At 40.6% G+C, this 20,206-nt stretch overlaps 2 protein-coding genes across 7 annotated transcripts in view; one reads left to right on the forward strand and one right to left on the reverse strand.

Annotated features, from left to right (window-relative positions):
- LOC140633127 (coiled-coil domain-containing protein 144A-like) overlaps positions 1-20,206 on the reverse strand; it is a 606,261-nt gene that overhangs the window by 324,499 nt on the left and 261,556 nt on the right.
- Positions 1-20,206, forward strand: part of LOC140633286 (ankyrin repeat domain-containing protein 26-like) — a 169,390-nt gene that overhangs the window by 74,442 nt on the left and 74,742 nt on the right. For all 6 annotated transcript variants that reach the window (XM_072825617.1, XM_072825618.1, XM_072825613.1 and 3 more), the window contains 3 exons: positions 125-278; positions 9,936-10,149; positions 12,018-12,114. In XM_072825617.1, coding sequence (XP_072681718.1) covers positions 125-278; positions 9,936-10,149; positions 12,018-12,114 — 465 coding nt within the window. The remainder of the gene's footprint in view (positions 1-124; positions 279-9,935; positions 10,150-12,017; positions 12,115-20,206) is intronic.

The raw sequence follows: 20,206 nt of genomic DNA on the forward strand, positions 1-20,206 counted from the left end.
AGTTCTTTTAAAAAGTACCTATTTTTTTGCTTTTATAAAAAGATGGATATTTATCATCTTTCTACACTTAGTATATTTTATAAATATTTGGATGACATTTTGAAATAGTATTATTTATTTGTAGGTCAAAAAGCAAGTGAATTCTGCGGAGCATCTTGATGACGAGCATCTTGATGACTTAACTCAGTCATCTGAAGCAGCTTCAGAGGATTGCAAGTTGCAATACTCTGATTATAAGAGTTCCCTGTTGCTCATTGAACTTGGCATGGATTGTAAAGGTAGGGCCGTCGTATAAATATAAAGCCTTTTTCTGTATATATGGTTGTAGTAATATGTGCACATCTCGTCTAGTGCTGCGCCACACAACACTGAGGAGTTATAGAGCTACTCATCTCAGAAGTATGTTTTATATTAAAATAGAGAACTATTGAATACTCTCAGCCAAAGAACTATAATTTCCATTGTGGTTGTCCACGTGGGAATGGCACACTTGATGTGTTTGTGAACTCTGCTTCTCTTCTGTGTCTTCACCCAAGGTCAGGTTACCATTATTTTTCTCCTAGATTACTGAGCTAACCTCAGGACTGTTTTCCCTGCCATTCCACCTCTCGGGATCTTGGTGTACACTGCAACCATAATTACTATACATTTTTAAAAATTTACATTTCATCACGTTACCCCCTTGCTTAAAGCTTAGCTATTACTACTTAATGCTATGAGGTGAAAGACCATAGGCCACTAGCTTCATCTTGTATGGTTTCATATCCATCTTTCCATCCATGTCTCAGCCACTGTCTTAGATGATTTTTCATATAATAGAGGCTTTCTTTCTCCAACAGCCCTAGTTAGGTAAACTGCACGTGTATGAAGTATACAATTTGATAGTTTTGTCATATATATACACATGTGAAACCATAACTGTAATTTAGACAGTTAACATATCCATCACTCTTAAGTCTCCTGTCTCTTCATATTGCCTTATTATGAAACTGCCAAATTGTTTTCTAAAGTCATTGTACTATTTTCTAAACCCACCAGCAGTGTGTGAGGGTTTCTAACTCCTCCATCTATATTTATCAGTACTTAGTATGATCAGTTTTTTAATCGTAGCCATGGATGGGTATGGTGTATATATGTATACACACACACACACACACATAAATACATATATATGTGTATAAATATATACATTTATGGTTGTAATATACATTTCCCTAATAACTGATAATGTTGAGCTTATTTAACATCTGTATATCTTCATTGAGCTGTCAAAATTTTTGTCATTTAAAAAGTTAGGTTTATTTCTCATTTGTCAAGTGTTGATAAATCTTTGTTTTTGTTTTTGATATCTTATTATTTTTTAAATTGGAGTTCAATTTGCCAACAGATAGCATAACACCCAGTGCTCATCCCATCAAGTGCCCCCCCTCAGTGCCCATCACCCAGTCACCCCAACCCCTCGCCCACCTCCCTTTCCACCATGCCGTGTTTGTTTCCGAGAATTAGGAGTCTCTCGTGTTCTGTCACCGTCCCTGATATTTTCACTCATTTTCTCTCCTTTCCACTTTATTCCCTTTCACTATTTTTTATATTCCCCAAATGAATAAGACCATATAATGTTTGTCCTTCTCCGATTGACTTACTTCACTCAGCATAATACCCTGCAGTTCCATCCATGTCGAAGTAAATGGTAGGTATTTGTCATTTCTAGTGGCTGAGTAATAATCCATCATATACATAGACCACATCTTCTTTATCCTTTCATCTTTCGAAGGACACCAAGGCTCTTTCCACAGTTTGGCTACTATACATTGCTGCTATAAACATTGGGGTACAGGTGTCCCGGCGTTTCACTGCATCTGTATCTTTGGGGTAAATCCCCAGCAGTGCAACTGCTGGGTCATAGGGTAGATCTATTTTTAAGTCTTAGAGGAATCTTCACACAGTTCTCCAGAGTGGCTGCACCAGTTCACATTCCCACCAACAGTGTAAGAGGGTTCCCTTTTCTCCGCATCCTCTCCAACATTTGTTGTTTCCTGCCTTGTTAATTTTCCCCATTCTTACTGGTGTGAGGTGGTATCTCATTGTGGTTGTTGTTTCTTTTTCCCTGATGGCCAGTGATTCGGAGCATTTCCTCATGTGCTTGTTGGCCGTGTCTATGTCTTCCTCTGTGAAAATTCTGTTCATGTCTTTTGCCCATTTCATGATTGGATTGTTTGTTTCTTTGCTGTTGAATTTACTAAGTTCTTTATAGATCTTGGATACTAGCCCTTTATCTGATAGGTCATTTGCCAATATCTTCTCCATTCTGGAGGCTGTCTTTTAGTTTTGTTGACTGTTTATTTTGCTGTTCATTTTTGCTTTGGTTTCTCTTGCCTTCATGGATGTATCTTGCAAGAAGTTGCTGTGGCCAAGTTCAAAAAGGGTGTTGCCTGTGTTCTCCTCTAGGATTCTGATGGATTCCTGTCTCACATTTAGATCTTTCATCCATTTTGAGTTTTTCTTTGTGTATAGTTTAAGAGAATGGTCTAGTTTCATTGTTATGCACGTGACTGTCCAGTTTTCCCAGCACCATTTATTGAAGAGACTGTCTTTTTTTCCAGTGGATAGTCTTTCCTGCTTTGTCGAATATAACTTGACCATAGAGTCGAGGGCCCATTTCTGGATTCTATTCTATTCATCTCTATTCTTTTTCATTTTCCTAGGTGTCTGTTTTTGTGCCAGTACCACACTGTCTTGATGATCACAGCTTTGTGGTACACCCTGAAATCTGGCACTTTGATGCCCCCAGCTCTGGTTTTCTTTTTTAATATTCCCCTGGCTATTCGGTGTCTTTTCTGATTCCATACAACTCTTCCGATGATTTGTTCCAACTCTCTGAAGAAAGTCCATGGTATTTTGATAGGGATTGCATTAAATGTATACATTTCCCTGGGTACCATTGACATTTTCCCAATATTCATTCTTCCAATCCATGAGCATGGCATATTTTTCCATCTCTTTGTGTCTTCCTCAATTTCCTTCAGAAGTGTTCTATACTTTTGAGGGTAGAGATCCTTTACCTCTTTGGTTAGGTTTATTCCTAGGCATCTCATGGTTTTGGGTGCAGTTGTCAATTGGATTGACCCCTTAATTTCTTTCTTCAGTCTCATTGTTAGTGTATAGAAATGCCCCTGATTTCTGGACATTGATTTGGTATCCTGCCACACTGCTGAATTGCTGTATGAGTTCTAGCAGTCTTGGGGTGGAGTCTTTTGGGTTTTCTATGTACAGTATCATGTCAACCACAAAGAGGGAGCATTTGACTTCTTTGCCAGTGTGAATGCATTTTATTTCTTTTTGTTTTCTGATTGCTGAGGCTAGGACTTCTAGTACTCTGTTGAATAGCAGTGGTGAGAGTGGATATCCGTGTCTTGTTCCTGATCTTAGGGGTAAGGCTCCCAGTGCTTCCCCATTGAGAATAATATTTGTTGTGGGCTTTTCATAGATGGCTTTTAAGATGCTGAGGAATGTTCCCTCTATCCCTACACCCTGAAGAGGTTTGATCAGGAATGGATGCTGTAGTTTGTCAAATGCGTTCTCTGCCTCTATTGAGAGGGTCGTATGGTTCTTGTTTTTTCTCTTCTTGATATGATCAATCACATTGATTGCTTTACGAGTGGTGAACCAGCCTTGCATCCCGGGGATAAATCCTACTGGGTTATGGTGAATAATCTTCCTAATGTATTTTTGGATCCTATTGGCTACTATCTTGTTGAGCATTTTTGCATCTGTGTTCATCAGGCTTATTCTCTCTACCTCTCCTTTTTGGTGGGGTCTTGGGTTTTGGAATTAAGGGGATGCTGGCCTCATAGAATGAGTTTGGAAGTACTCCATCTCTTTCTATCTTTTGGAGCAGCTTTAGTAGACTAGGTATTGTTTCTTCTACAAATGTTTGATAGAATTCCCCTGGGAAGCCATCTGGCCCTGGACTTTTGTGTCTTGGGAGGTTTTTGATGATATCTTCAATTTCCTCCCTGGTGTTTGGCCTTTTTGGACTTTCTATTTCTTCTTGTTCCAGTTTTGCTAGTTTGTGGTTTTCCAGAAATGAGTCCCATTTCTTCTAGATTGCCTAATTTATTCGTGTATAGCTGCTCATACTAAGTGTTTAAAATCGTTTGTATTTCCGTGGTATTGGTGGTGATCTCTCCATTTTTATTTGTGACTAATTTGAGTCTTTTCTCTCTTGTTTTTAATAAGGCTGGCTAATGGGGATCCCTGGGTGGTGCAGTGGTTTAGCGCCTGCCTTTGGCCCAGGGCGCGATCCTGGAGACCCGGGATCGAATCCCAAGTCGCGCTCCTGGTGCATGGAGCCTGCTTCTCCCTCTGCCTATGTCTCTGCCTGTGTGTGTGTGTGTGTGTGTGTTTGTGTGTGTGTGTGTGTGTGACTATCATAAATAAATAAAAAATTTTTAAAAAATAAGGCTGGCTAATGGTTCGTGCATCTTATTCTTTCAAAGAACCAACTCCTGGTTTTGTTGATCTGTTTCACAGTTCTTCGACTCTCTATTTCATTGAGTTCTGCTCAAATCTTTATTAATTGTCTTTTTCTGCTGGGTGTAGGTTTTATTTGCTGTTCTTTCTCCAGCAACTTTAGATACAAGATTAGCTTTTACATATGGGTTCTTTCCAGTTTTTTGAGGGATGCTTATATTGCGATATATTTCCCCCTCAGGAGTGCTATTGCTGTATCCCAAGATTTTGAACAGTCGTATCTTCATTCTCATTAGTTTCCATGACTCTTTTTAATTCTTCCTGAATTTCCTGGTTGACCCTTTCATCTTTTACCAGGATGGTAGTTAACCTCCACATGTTTCCATTTCTTCTAATATTCTTCTTGTGATTTAGTCCTGTTTCAAAGCATTATGGTCTGAAAATATGCTGGGGACAATCTCAGATTTTTGTTATCAGTTGAGACCTGATTTGTGACCCAGTATGTGGTCTATTTTGGATAAAGTTCCTTGTGCACTTGAGAAGAACGTGTATTCAGTTGCATTTGTCTGTAAAGTTCTGTAAATATCTGTGAAATCCATCTGGTGCAGTGCATCATTGAAAGCTCTTGTTTCTTTGGAGATATTGGGCTTAGAAGATGTGTCATTTACAGAAAGCGACATGTTAAAATCTCCCCGTTTTAGTGTACTATTAGCTAAGTATGTCTTAATTTTGGTTACTAATTGACTGTTATACTTGGCAGCTCCCGCATTCGGGGCATAAATACTCATGATTGTTAGGTCCTCTTGTTGGAGAGATCCTTTAAGTATGATATAGTGTCCCTCTTCATCTCTCACTACAGTCTTTGGGATAAACTTTAATTTAGATGATATAAGGATAGGTATCCCTGGTTTCTTTTGAGGACCATTTGAATGGTAAAGGGTTCTCCAACCTTTTATTTTCAGGCTGTAGGTGTTCTTAGGTCTAAAATGAGTCTCTTATAGACAGCAAATAGATGGGTGTTGCTCTTTTTATCCAGTCTGAAACCCTGCGCCTTTTGATGGGGTCAATAAGCCCATTCATGTTCAGAGTTACTCTTGAAAGTTATGAATTTAGTGCCATCATGATACCTATTCAGTCCCTGTTTTTGTGGATTGTTTCCTTGGACTTCCTCTTTCTTTTACAGAGTCCCCCTTTATATTTCTTTCAGAACTGGTTTGGTGGTCACATATTCTTTCAGTTCCTGCCTGTCTTGGAAGTTCTTTCTCTCTCCTTTTATCGTGATTGAGAGCCTTGCTGGATAAAGTATTCTTGGCTGCAGGTTCTTCTCATTTAGGACCCTGACTATATCCTGCCAGCCCTTTCTGGCCTGCTAGGTCTCTGTGGAGAGGTCTGCTGTTATCCTAATACTTCTCTCCATAAAGGTTAGGAATCTCTTGTCTCTTGCTGCTTTAAGGATCTTTTCTTTATCTTTGGAATTTGCAAGTTTCACTGTTAACTATCAAGGTGTTGAGTGGTTTTTATTGATTTCAGGGGGCGATCTCTCTATCTCCTGGATCTGGTTGCCTGTTTCCCTTCCCACATTAGAGAGGTTCCCAGCTATGATTTGTTCAAATATGCTTTCTGGTCCTCTGTCTCTTTCGGTGGCCTCTGGAACCCCTATTAACCCTAAGTTAAACTAGATTTTTCCTTCTGAGGCTGTCATTTGTTTCCCTTAACCTTTCCTCATGACCCTTTAATTGTTTTTCTCTTTTTTTCCTCAGCTTCCTTCCTTGCCATCAACTTGTCTTCTATGTCACTCACTGGTTCTTCTACCTCTTTAACCCTCATTGTTAGGACCTCCAGTTTGGATTGCATCTTATTTAATTGATTTTTAATTTCTGCCTGAGGAGATCTAAATTCTGCAGTCATAAAGTCTCTTGAGTCCTTTATGCTTTTTTCTAGAGCCACCAGTAGCTTTGTAATTGTGTTTCTGAATTCGCTTTCTGACATTGAATTGTAATCCAGATTTTGTAACTCTGTGGGAGAGAGGACTGTTTCTGATTCTTTCTTTTGAGGTGAGTTTTTCCTTCTAGTCATTTTGTTCAATGCAGAGTGGCCAAAAAGAAGTTGTACTGGAAAAAGGAGAAAAAGAGAGGAAAGGGGGGCAAGGGGGAGGACAAACAGAAAACAAAAAGCAAGAGGAGGTATCCTCTGATTCTATATACTGTAAATCCCTTGACTTCCCCTGGGACTTTCCAGTGCTGCTTGGTCAATGCTTTTTCCCCTGTCCTTCCAGCTGGTTTTCTGGGGGAGGGGCCCGCTGTGGTGATTCTCAGGTGTGTGCACCTGGGGGAGCTGCCCAGCCCCTTGCCAGGTGCAGGGCTCAGTGCAAGCTGTTTATCCTGTGAAGCTCCTGTTCAGTCCCAGGTACAAGGTGACAGCAGGAGGAATAACAAGAGTGGCGGCAGCCAGCTCTCCATCTCTTGAGTCAGCTCCCGCAGTAACTACCACAGCTCCCAGTCCGCAGGGGCCTGGGTGGTCCGGGGGCAGGGGGCGTAGATTTGCACAGCTTGGGGCCGCGTGGCAGCAGGAGCGTCCTTGCTGCCCTGTGCCCTCCCAGCCTCTACCTGCCCCGGGGGGAGTGCCGGATCCTGGGCTGTGTCCCCGGTGCCCTGGGCTCTGGGGTCTGCACCGCTGGAATCACATTCCCGGGGCCGCACAGTGGCCACCACCTGAGCTGCTCCCGGGGCCCCACTGGGCGCGGCGTCCAGCCCTTTAGGGAGCTCAGCCCGTAGTGTGTGGAGGGATCTCCCCCAGAGTGCAGTTGCTCTTTTAGTGCCCCTGGAGCCTGAGGGCATCTGTACCCCTTCTGGGATCCTGCCCGAGCTCCCTGCAAGCGCCTTTCCTTCCAGGAAGATTGGTAAAGTTTCTGCTTCTCCAGGACTGGGCTTTCCTGTCCTGGGGGCACTAGCTGCGTGGCCTTTGCCTGGCTCCTCATGGGGGCTCCTCCCCCTTGGATGCTTTTTTATTTCTTTATGTTTTTCCGTCTTCCTACCTTGATAGAAGCGCGAACTCTTCTGACTGTAGCATTCCAGCTCTTCTCTCTTTAAATCTCAGGCCGAATTCATAGGTTTTCAGGATGATTTGAAAGTTATCTAGGTAAGTTGGTGGGGACTGGTGACTTCGGGACCCTACTTTTCTGCCATCTTGCCCCGCCTCCTTCTCTTTTTAATATATACCTCGGTGCTATAAATGGTGAGATGAGTGCTATTCTTGGAGGATTCCAGAAATTTTTAACATATTATGTTTTTATTTTCATTCAATATGTGATACTTTGTAATTTCTTTTTTCATTACTTCTTTATTCCAAGGGTTTTTAAAAGATTTCTATGTATTTGAAAGAGAAGGAGAGAGAGAGAAAGAGAGCGCATAGGCGAAGGGAGGTCCAGAGGGGTAAGCGTCCTTCCCTCTGAGTGGGAAGCCCAGCATGGGGCTCAATCCCAGGACCCGGAGATCATGACCTGAGCTAAAGGCAGACACTTAATCAATTGAGCCACCTAGGCACCCAGACCCAGGGGTTATTTAGATGTGCATTATTAATCAGTTTGCAAGTATTTGAGTATTTTCCAGAGGTAGGTTTGTTCTTCATTTCTAATTTGATCACTTTGTGGTCACAGAACACACTTTCATGACTTCAATCCTTTTGACTTAGCTCCCTTTATTAAGGTTTATTATATGACCCAGAATATAATCTCTTTGGTAAATGCTCCATGGATACTTGAGAAAGATGGTGGTGGTCAAGTCTTCTATATCCTTGATGATTTTCTGCCTATTAAAATCTCAGACTAAAATTGTAAATTTGCCTGTTTCTCTTTGCAGTTCTGTTGATTTTTGCCTTAGGTATTTTGATGTTATTAATAGATTCATAAGCATTTAGGTTTGTTATGCTTATTTGTCGACCCTTTCATCATTAACAAATGACCTTATACATCACGAGAATATATATTGCTTTGAAATCTATTTTGCCTGGCATTAATATTGCTACTCAAGCTCAGCCTTCTTTTGTCAAGTGTGAGTGTGGTATATCCTTATTTTTGTCCTTTTCACAAATTTGTGTCTTTACATTTATTTATTTATTTATTTATTTATTTATTTATTTATTTATTTTTATTTATTTGTGTGTGTGTGTCTTTACATATAAATTGAATTTTTTATAGGCAGCCTGTGGTTGTCTCTTACATTTTTATCCATTCTGACAGTCTGCCTTTTAATCGAGGCTTTTAGACCATTTTCTTTCTTTCTTTTATTTTTTGACAATTTTCATTTACTCTGATTATTGATACAGTTGATATAAATCTCTCATCCTGTTTGCTTTCCGTTTGACCTGCTTTGTTCCCATTTTCTTTGCTTTCTGCTTTCTTTTAGATTAATAAACTAATTTTTACGAGTTCAATTTATACATATATATAAATATACACATATGTGTATGTATGGGCTTTGTTTATTACTATAACTCTTAAGATTTGCTATTTTAGTGATTGCTTTAGGGTTTAATGCATATGACTCAAGCATCACAGTCCACCTTCTTGTAGTGTTATACCACATTATATGTAGTTTAAGAAAATTCCAATAGGGAACACGTGAGTAGCTTAGTGGTTGAGCATCTACCTTTGGCTCAGGGTGTGATCCCCGGGTCCTTGTATCAAGTCCCACATCAGGCTATCTCAGGGAACCTGCTTCTCCCTCTGCCTGTGTCTCTGCCTCTCTCTCTCTCCATGTCTCTCATGAATAAATAAAATCTTTTTTTAAAATTACAATAGTTTACTTCCATTGCTTCTCTCCTAGCCAGATCCTTTGTGGGTCTGTGGGATTATAGTTTTCATTCAGTTTAGAAAGGTTTCAGTCATGTTTTCTTTTCTTTTTAAAAGATTTTAAAGTTCTATTGATAATAAGATTTTATTCATTTATTTGAGAGAGAGAACATGAGCAGGGAGAGAGGCAGAGGAAGAGGGAGAAGCAGACTCCCTACTAAGCAGGGAGCCCACCATGTGGCTTGATCCCAGGACACCAAGATCATGACCTGAGCCGAAGGCAAACACCCACCGATTGAGCCACCCAGGCACCTGGTATAATCTCTTTACATTGAAGTTACTCAATATTTGTTTCATGTATGAATGAGTTAATGTGAACATGCTCGGTCCCTTATATGCAAAAAATACTCATATTGTTTTATTTTACTTTTTAAAAGAACAAATTTGTGAGAGAGCATGAGCAGGAGATGGGGAGAGGAACAGAGAGGGAGGGAACGAGGGGGTAAAGAACCTTAAGCAGACTCTGTGCTGAGTGCAGCACCCAGTGCCAGGTTCAATCCCACAACTGTGAGGTCATGACCTCAGCCAAAACCAATAATTGGATGCTTTACCACCTGACCCACCCTGATGCCTCCTGTATTTTATTTCTGTTTTTGTTTTTCCTCTGGTGTAGATTCTGTTAGCGTATTGACAATCCAGAATGCAATTCTTAAATACAAAAGATCAATAGAATTAAAAAGAAAAGACTGTGAACAACTTACAAGAAAAATTTTACAAGTGGAATATAAGGTCAATGGACTAGAACAGTTGCTATCAGAAACAAAAGAAATGAAATCTCAGTTAGAGCATCAAAAAGTGGAATGGGAACGAGAACTCTACAGTTTAAGGTATGACATCTTGGTTTTAAGGAAATATTTCAACTATTTACTTTTTTTTTTTTAATAGACTCCACACTCAGCGTGGGGCTTGAACTCACAACTATGAGATCAAGAGTCACATGCTCTGTCAACTGAGCCAGCCAGGAACCCCTTGAAATACTTACTTTTATGCTGCAGATGTGTAGGAGAAGTTTTGTAATTGCTAATTTGCCTTCTGGGATTTTATAGGGAAGGAAACTCCATTAGAAATGTGAAGTATCAGAAGACGAATGGGTAAAGAAGCAGTGGTCTATGTATATACAATGGAATATTCCTCAGCCATTAGAAACGACAGATACCCACCATTTGCTTCCACGTGGGTGGAACTGGAGGGTATTATGCTGAGTGAAATAAGTCCATCGGAGAAGGACAAACATTATATGGTCTCATTCATTTGGGGAATATAAAAATTAATGAAAGGGAATAAAGGGGAAAGGAGAGAAAATGAGAGGGAAATATCAGTGAGGGTGACAGAACATGAGAGACACGTAACTCTGGGAAACGAACAAGGTGTAGTGGAAAGGGAGGTGAGTGGAGGCTGGGGTGACTGGCTGATGGGCACTAACGGGGGGCACTTGACGGGGTGAGCACTGGGTGATATGCTGTATGTTGGCAAATTGAACTCCAATTTTTTTTTAAAAAAAAGTTGTAAAGTGTGAGATTCTTTGAAATAATACTGCAAGGTTTTAACAGTGAATACTTCTAATAATTTAATGTATATTCTAAAGCATAATTTTAATGACCATGTAGAAGTCCATCATATGTAAACCTCATTATTTAACAAATTGAATTTTGGTTGTTTTCCATTTTCCTATAGTTTAATTAATGCTATAAGGAATGTCTTTTATTTAATTCTGTTTCTACAGTCTTGGTTAATTGGAATAAATTCTTTAATATAGTATTGTGTTAATGTATAAAAATATTTAGTAGAGGTCTCTGATCCACATTTTTAAATTGTTCTCAGGAAATTTTATATTATATGCCCCCCAACAGAGTGTGAAATGGCCAATTTTTCTCAAGACAGAAAAATTGGTTTATTCTTAACATATGCAGGGGTTAAAAAGTAAAATGGAAAAATGATTAATGGTTAAGTTTTTTTTAACATTTCTCACATATATAAAGAAAATTAATTCAAAAGTCTATGCTGAAAGCACATCTTACTCTATTCTTTACTTAATTAATATGGACCCTGTGATGTTTTCAAAGGAGTTTTCAAATGATTTATAAAATACATAATGATCAACAAGGTTGAGAATATTACAGAATAAGAAACATAAAAAGCATGGGCAATAGATTTTAGGCTCCCTAGTCTAGTGCTGGATCAGAGTCATCTGCAGGTGTATGGTGTGTAAACGACATCTGCTGATGCTGTCTTACACTGAAGATCATTTTTAGAGGTACCTGTGATGTTTTGTGAAATAAAAATGTATTTCTAGTGAATTTATAAAGTTGTTGATAAACAGCAACTGCTCTTTTTAATTAGTAATGAAATGATTTGCCTTAATTGAAGTGTAATTATGACTTTGTGGAGAAAAATGACAATTTTGAACCCTTTCTTAAATAATTTCAGAATTCCTTTGCTTACAACATCTCCCAGAGTTATTACTGACTAAAACTTACTAAGTTGCAAAATGCTTTCTCATTGCTTCTTTTAAACTATATATCTTTTTGAAGATATTGAAGTGATAAATTGAAAAACATGAGCTCTAGAAAGGGAAAAAAATTGAGAACAGAAAAATTTCCTTTGGATAATGAACCAACATATGTGGAACCAGATCATAAAATAAAAGTTTTATTGCTAACAAAACAAATTTTAAAATGAACACATGCATTTGCAGATTGACCTTAAAACAAGAAAAAGAAAAAAGAAGAAGTGCTGAAATTTTATATATAAATATTAAGGAGCAATTAAGAAGTAAAGAAGAGCTGAGTGAAGTAAGTCAATCATAGACAGACAAACATCATATGGTTTCACTCTATGGGGACTATAAAAATACTGAAAAGGATTATAGGGGAAAGGAGAGAAAATCAGTGGGAAAAAGTAGAGAGGGTGACAACACATTAGAGACTCCTAACTCTGAGAAATGAACAACGGATAGTGGAAGGGGAGGTGGGCGGGGGGTGGGGAGACTGGGTGACGGGCACTGAGGGGGCATTTGACAGGTGAGCACTGGGTGTTATGCTGTATGTTGGCAAATCGAACTCCAATAACAAATATACAAAAAAAATAGTATTCCATCATGTAATACTCTGGGCATTCTGTTCTCGCGAAAGCTGCCTCTGAACATCATTTTGCTCTTCTATAACCTAGAGACACATTTTCATTAGGATTTTGGATCTTATCATTAAAAAAAAAAAGTCAAAAGGCTTAAGAGAGCTTAAAAAAAATGTTCAAGAGTGGCCTTTTTTATAACAAGGCTTTTCATCCTCAATGAATAATTCAAATTTTAAATTAAATGACAGCAAAATGTGCCATAGAGTAAAAATACAAGTAGACATAGTATTGTGAAATAAAATTTCTGTGTAAAACATTTAACTAGCTTCATCAGCATCTCAAGGAAATCTAGCTCATATTTCAACATTAAAAAATTCAAAACTGGGACACCTGGGGGCTCAGTGGGTTAAGTGTCCAACTCTTTTTATGGCTCAGGTCATGATCTCACGATCACGAGACTCCGAACCAGGTGAGGCTGGAGACTCAGATCATGAGACTCAGAACCAGAGTCTGCTGGAGATTCATTTCCCTCCCTCTCCCTCTACTCCTTTCCCCCCAACCCATGCTCTGTGTAAAAATAAATACAATTCCATAAATCAATAAATCAATATAACATTTATCTCATTTTACCTTCCATCCCTTCATTCAAAATATATACATAGGGCATATGTGAGAGGCCAAGAATTCCAATAAGGTAGTAATTGTGGCTACAAAGATCATGGTTGCTATTAGGTTAAAATGAAATGTTTAATCTATTTGAAGCCTAACAATATGTATTATATCAAAGGGATACTATAAATAATATTGATGGAAATATACAATTACTGCCAAAAATTTACCTGATTCAAATTATTTTTTACACCCTTCAATTCCAAGTTTCGTCTTCTAAGATTAAGTTGAAGTTGTTTGATTTCAACTTCTTTACTATATTGCTCTTCTTTACTTCTTGTTTTTTATAATAAATTTATTTTTTATTGGTGTTCAATTTACCAACATACAGACTAACACCCAGTGCTCATCCCGTCAAGTGCCCCCCTCAGTGCCTGTCACCCATTCACCCCCACCCCCTGCCCTCCTCCCCTTCCACCACCCCTAGTTTGTTCCATGCACATTGAAGTTCCGTGCACATTGAAGCAAATGCTGGTTATTTGTCATTTCTAGGGACTGAGTAATATTCCATTTTATATATAGACCACATCTTCTATATCCATTCATCATTTGATGGATACTCAGGCTGCATCCACCGTCTGGCTATTCTGGAAAATGCTGCTATAAACATTGGGGTGCAGGTGTCGCGGTTTTTCACTGCATCTCTATCTTTGGGGTAAATCCCGAGTGGTGCTATTGCTGGGTCATAGGGTAGCTCTATTTTTAACTCTTTGAGGAACCTCCACACAGTTTTCCATAGTGGCTGTACCAGTTCACATTCCCACCAACAGTACAAGAGGGTTCCCCTTTCTCCACCTCCTCTGCAACATTTGTTGTTTCCTGTCTTGTTAATTTTCCCCATTCTCACTGGTGTGACGTGGTATCTCATTGTGGTTTTGATTTGTATTTCCCTGATGGCAAGTGATGTGGAGTGTTTTCTCATGTGCTCGTTGGCCATTTGTATGTCTTTTTTGGTGAAATTTCTGCTCATGTCTTTTGCCCATTTCATGATTGGATTGTTTCTTTGCTGTTGAGTTTACTAAGTTCTTTATAGATCTTGGATACTAGCCCTTTACCTGATAGGTCATTTGCAAATAACTTCTCCCATTCTGTAGGTTATCTTTTAGTTTTGTTGACTGTTTCTTTTGCTGTGCAGAAGATTTTTATCTTGATGAGGTCCCAATGGTTTATTTTTGCTATTGTTTCCCTTTGCCTTCATAGATCTATCTTGCAAGAAGCTGCAGTGGCCAAGTGTACAAAGGCTGTTGCCTGTGTTCTCCTCTAGGATTCTTTTTTTTTCTTTTTTAATTTTTATTTATTTGTGATACTCACAGAGAGAGAGAGAGAGAATGAGGCAGAGACACAGGCAGAGGGAGAAGCAGGCTCCATGCACTGGGAGCCCAACGTGGGATTCCATCCTGGGTCTCCAGGATCGCGCCCTGGGCCAAAGGCAGGCACCAAACCACTGCGCCACCCAGGGATCCCTCCTCTAGGATTCTGATGGATTCCTGTCTCACGTTTAGATCTTTCCTCCATTTTGAGTTTATCTTTGCGTGTGGTGCAAGAGAGTGGTCTAGTCTCATTCTTCTGCACGTGGCTGTCCAGTTTTCCCAGCACCATTTATTTTATTTATTTATTTTATTATTATTATTTTTTATTTATTTATGATAGTCACAGAGAGAGAGAGAGGGAGGCAAAGACATAGGCAGAGGGAGAAGCAGGCTCCACGCACCGGGAGCCTGATGTGGGATTCGATCCCGGGTCTCCAGGATCATGCCCTGGGCCAAAGGCAGGCGCCAAACCACTGCGCCACCCAGGGATCCCCCCAGCACCATTTATTGAAGAGAGTGTCCTTTTTCCAGTGGATAGTCTTTGCTGCTTTGTCAAATGTAACTTGACCATGGATTCGAGGGCCCATTTCTGGATTCTCTCTTCTGTTCTATTGATCTATTTGTCTGGTTTTGTGCCAGTACCACACTGTCTTGATGATCAAAGCTTTGTAAGACAACTTGAAATCCGGCATTGTGATGTCCCCAGCTCTGGTTTTCTTTTTCAATATTCCCCTAGCTGTTCGGGGTTTTTTCTGATTCCACACAAATCTTAAGATTATTTATTCCAGCTTTCTGAAGAAAGTGAAGAAAGTCCATGGTATGTGGATAGGAAAGCATTGAATGTAAATCGCCCTGGGTTAGCATAGACATTTTGACAATATTAATTCTTCCAATCCATGAGCATGGAATATTTTTCCATCTCTTTGTGTCTTCCTGGATTTCTTTCAGAAGTGTTCTGTAGTTGTTAGGGTATAAATCCTTTATCTCTTTGGTTAGGTTTTCCTTGGTATTGGTGGTGATCTCTCCTTTTTCATTCGTGATTTTATTAATTAGAGTCTTTTCTCCTTTGTTTTTTAAAAGGCTGGCTAATGGTTTACGTATCTTATTCTTCCTTTCAAAGAACCAACTCCTGGTTTTGTTGATCTGTTCCACAGTTCTTCTGGTCTCTATTTCATTGAGTTCTGCTCAAATCTTCACTCTCTCTGTTCTGCTTGGTGTAGGTTTTATTTACTGTTCTTTCTCCAATTCCTTTAGGTGCAAGGTTAGCTTGTGTCTTTGAGGTTTTTTTCCAATCTTTTGAGGGATGCTTGTATTGCAATGCATTTCCCGCTTAGGATTGCTTTGGCTGTATCCCAAGGATTTTGAATGGTTGTATCTTCATTTTCATTAGTTTCCATGAATCTTTTTATTTCTTCTCTAATTTTCTGGTTGACCCATTCATCTTTCAGCAGGATGGTCTTTCTCCTCCCTGTGTTTGCGTTTCTTCCAGATTTCTTCTTGTGATTGAGTTCTAGTTTCAAAGCATTGTGGTCTGAAAATATGCAGGGGACAGTCCCAATGTTTTGGTATCGGGTGGCCTATTCTGAGAAAGTTCCATGAGAAGACTGTGTATTCAGTTGCTTTTGGATGTAAAGTTCTGTAAATATCTGTGAAATCCATGTGGTGTAGTGTATCATTTAAAGCTCTTGTTTCTTTGGAGATGTTGTGCTTAGAAGATCTGTCATTTGCAGAACGTGCCGTGTTTAAGTCTCCTACTACTAGTGTATTATTATCTAAGTATGCCCCTACTTTGGTTATTAATTCATTGATAGACTTGGAAGCTCCCACATTAGAAGCATAAATATTCATGATTGTTAGATCTTCTTGTTGGATAGACCCTTCAAGTATGATATAGTGTCCCTCTTCATCTCTTAACTGCAGTCTTTGGGATAAACTTTAATTTATCTGATATAAGGATGGCTACCCCTGCTTTCTTTTGAAGACCATGTGAATGGTAAATGGTTCTCCAACCTTTTATTTTCATGCTGTAGGTGTCCTTATATCTAAAATGAGTCTCTTGAAGACAGCAAATAGATGGGTCTTGATTTTTTTATCCAGTCTGAAACCCTGCGTTTTTTGATGGGATCATTTAGCCCATTCACATTCAGAGTACCTATTGAAAGATGTTAATTTACTGTCATTGTAATGTCTATTCAGTCCCTGCTTTTGTGGATTATTTCTTTGGGCTTCCTCTTTCTTTTACAGGGTCCCCATTAAAATTACTTGCAGAGCTGGTTTGGTGGTCACATATTCTTTCAGCTTCTGCCTATCTTAGAAGCTCTTTATCCTATTCTGAACCAAAGGCTCGCTGGATAGAGTATTCTTGGCTGCATGTTCTTGTCATGTAGAACCCTGAATATTTCCTGCCACCTGTTTCTGGCCTGCCAGATCTCTGTGGAGAGGTCTGCTGTTAATCTAATATTTCTCCCCATATAAGTTAGAAATCTCTTGTTTCTTGCTGTTTTAAGGACTTTCTTTTTCTTTGGAATTTGCTTGTTTCACCATTAAATGTCGAGTTCTGCTTTTTTTCCCTTCCCCTTGGTGGGGGACCTCTCTATCTCCTGGACCTGAATGCCTTTTTCCCTCCCCCAAATTAGGGAAGTTCACAGGTATGATTTGTTCAAATATCCTTTCTGGCCCTCTGGCCCTCCTGTGGAACCCCAATTATGCGTATATTTTTTCTTTCCTTCTGAGGCTCTCGATTATTTCCCTTAACCTTTCCTCATGGTCTTTTAATTGTTTTTCTGTTTTCTCTTAAGCTTTCCTCTTTGCCATCAACTTGTCTTCTGTGGCACTCACTCTTTCCTCTAACTCATTAACCCTCATTGTTAGGACCTTCAGTTTGGATTGCATCTCATTTAATTAATTTTTAATTTTGGACTAAGTAGATCAAAATTCTGCAGTCATGAAGTTTCTTTAATACTCTCTGCTTTTTTACAGAGCCACCACTAGCTTTATAATTGTGCTTTTGAATTGGCTTTCTGACATCAAATTGTAATTCAAATTCTATAAGTCTGTGGAAGAGAGTACTGTTTCTGATTCTTTTGTGGTGAGATCTTCCTTCTAGTCATTTTGCTCACTGCAGAGTGGCTGTATGAATGGGCTGAGTCAAGAATATCAACCACAATCTAAGTCAATTTCACCTTAGATGATTGTTTTTAAACATTTCATTTATGTATTCATGAGAGACACCGAGAGAGGGGCAGAGACACAAGCAGAGGGAGAAGCAGGCTCCATGCAGGGAGCCTGATGTGGCACTTGATCCTGGGACTCCAGGATCATGCCTTGAGCTGAAGGCAGGCACTAAACCACTGAGCCACCCAAGGTTTCTTATCCTTCGATGATTCTGACTGTTCCATGACATGAAATTGAAAACGAAGAGAAGAACAAAATAACACAAAATGACCACTAAAGTGAAAAACAAATTTTAAAACAAAGTAGTAGAAAATAAAAGGCCAAGAATGCCAAGGAAGAAAAAAAGAGAAAAAAAAAGCAAAGGTAAAGAGGGGAAAAAGAAAAAAAGAAGTAGAAAAATAAAATGTTGGGGGGGACTGGGACATGGTGGTGGTGATGAAGTTGTAGTGGAGGGAGAATGTAGTCTACCTGAGGGGTCCTAGGGGGTGATCCTCTTGGTCCTGGGTGTATTAAGTTCTGTATGTTAGAAGATACTGAGTCCCAAATTTCTATAAACCAGAAATACTTGTAGAGAGACCCAACATTGTTCCCCAAAACATAAATGAGATAAAAAGGGGGGCAGAATGGGAACGAAGAGAGAATAGAGTCTCACAGAATGAACCAGCACGGTATACCACTTGGTTCTGGGTGCATGCTCGTCCTGTTTTAGAAGGTATTGTGCCATTGTAGAACAAAATGAGGTAGAGAAAACAAAAAAGCACACACACACACAAAACATATCTCGTCTAGCTCCCAAAATTAAGTTGAGTATGTTGAAGGGAATCTAGAAGTGGAAAATCTATCTAAGACGTGTAATTGTAAAAATATGAGTCAAAAAGGAAGAAACCTGAAAATGAAGAGGTGGCAAAATATTGTAGTTAAGGTGGGAAAAGAGAAAGAAAATTGGAAACTTACAGTCTGATATAAAAATGAGTTGTACTGGAACATGGGTGGGGGGGCGGGGAAGAGGGGTACCCTCTAGTTCTATATACTGTAGATCCCTCGACTTCCCCTGGAGCTTTCCAGCGCTGCTGGGTGGGGAACTTGCTCTTCCCCTGTCCTTCCAGCTGGTCTTCTGGGGGAGGGGCGGGCTGTGCCGATTCTCAGGTGTGTGTACCTTGGGGAGCTGCCCCGCCCCCTGCTGGGTGCAGGGTCACGGGGAGCCGACCTGACCTCCCGTGAGGCCCGTGTCCCCTGGCGGCCACGCCTCTCCCAGGCACCGGGTGACACCAGGAGGGACAACCACACCGGCGGCGGCCAGGTCTCCCTGGCCCTGGAGGGCGCCCCCTGCAGTGACTCCCCCCATCTCCCAGTCCACAGGGGCCTGGATGCTCCCGGGGCAGGAGGGGCAGGAGTGTCCTCGCTGTCCTGGGCCCTCCCCGCCTCGGCCTGTCCCGGGGGGAGCAGGATCCCGGCTGTGTCCCCTGGGATCCGGGGCCTGCGCTGCTGGAGTCTGGCTCCCGGAGCCCCTCCCGACACACCGGCTTCTCCCCGAGGCCCCGCGCAGCGCGCTCCAGCCCTTTACGGAGCTGGGCCGGTGTGGGGGGCGCTCGACCCTGCGCACTTCCTCTGTCAGTGACCCCGGAGACTGGAGGTCCCCACCCCCCACGTCCTGGCGGAGTTCCCAGCTGAGCGCCTTTCCATCCCGGAGGAATCCGGGGCGGATTTTAAAGCTCCCACTTGTCTGCTTCTCCAGGGCTGCGCTTACCCGCCTGGGAGGCTTTCCCCGCTGCAGGCCTCAGCCCGGCTCCTCCGGTGCCCCTCCCCACTTGATTCTTTTTTATTTTTTTCCGCCTCCCTACCTTGTTAGGAGCGAAAACCCTTCTCTCTGTAGCGTTCTGACTGTTCTCTCTTTAAATCTCAGTTCGGGGGGATCCCTGGGTGGCTCAGCGGTTTGGCGCCTGCCTTTGACCCAGGGCTGACCAGGGCTGAGTCCCGGGATCGAGTCCCACGTGGGGCTCCCAGCATGGAGCCTGCTTCTCCCTCCTCCTGTGTCTCTGCCTCTCTCTCTCTCTTTCTCTCTCTATCATAAATAAATAAATAAATCTTTAAAAAAAAAATCTCAGGTCGGGCACTTGCCAGGGGAGGGGGGGGCACTTGACGGGATGAGCACTGGGTGTTATACTATATGTTGGCAAATCGAGCTCCAGTAAAAAAGTAAATAAAAATCAATCATCAATCAATCTCAGGTCGAATTCGTAGGTGTTCAGGATGATTTGAAAGTTATCAAGGTAAGTTGGTGGGGCCAGGTGCTTGAGGATCCCTACTCCTCCCTCACCTTGCCCCCGCCCCACCCAAGATGGGATTCTAAACAATCACCTTTGCAAACGAAATGAGTCAGAAATGTCTCATACTAAAATGAATTCTGAGGTATTTTCTTTAGTTATTTTGAAGTACGTGTGTATGTATTTGTACGTATGTATATTTTATTTTTTGGAATTATTATTTTTCTCCATGCATGTGTATATTTCTAAAAACCAACCCTGTACATTATGGTAAGTACAGAGGATTTTAAAAGAATACATATATATTTGTGGGTGAGTGTGTGTGTATGTATATACATATATACATACGTACATACATACACATACGGGTCTATATAGGGAGGAGTGAAGTTTGT

This window comes from Canis lupus, chromosome 5 (assembly GCF_048164855.1).
Source record: "Canis lupus baileyi chromosome 5, mCanLup2.hap1, whole genome shotgun sequence".
NCBI lineage: Eukaryota > Metazoa > Chordata > Mammalia > Carnivora > Canidae > Canis > Canis lupus.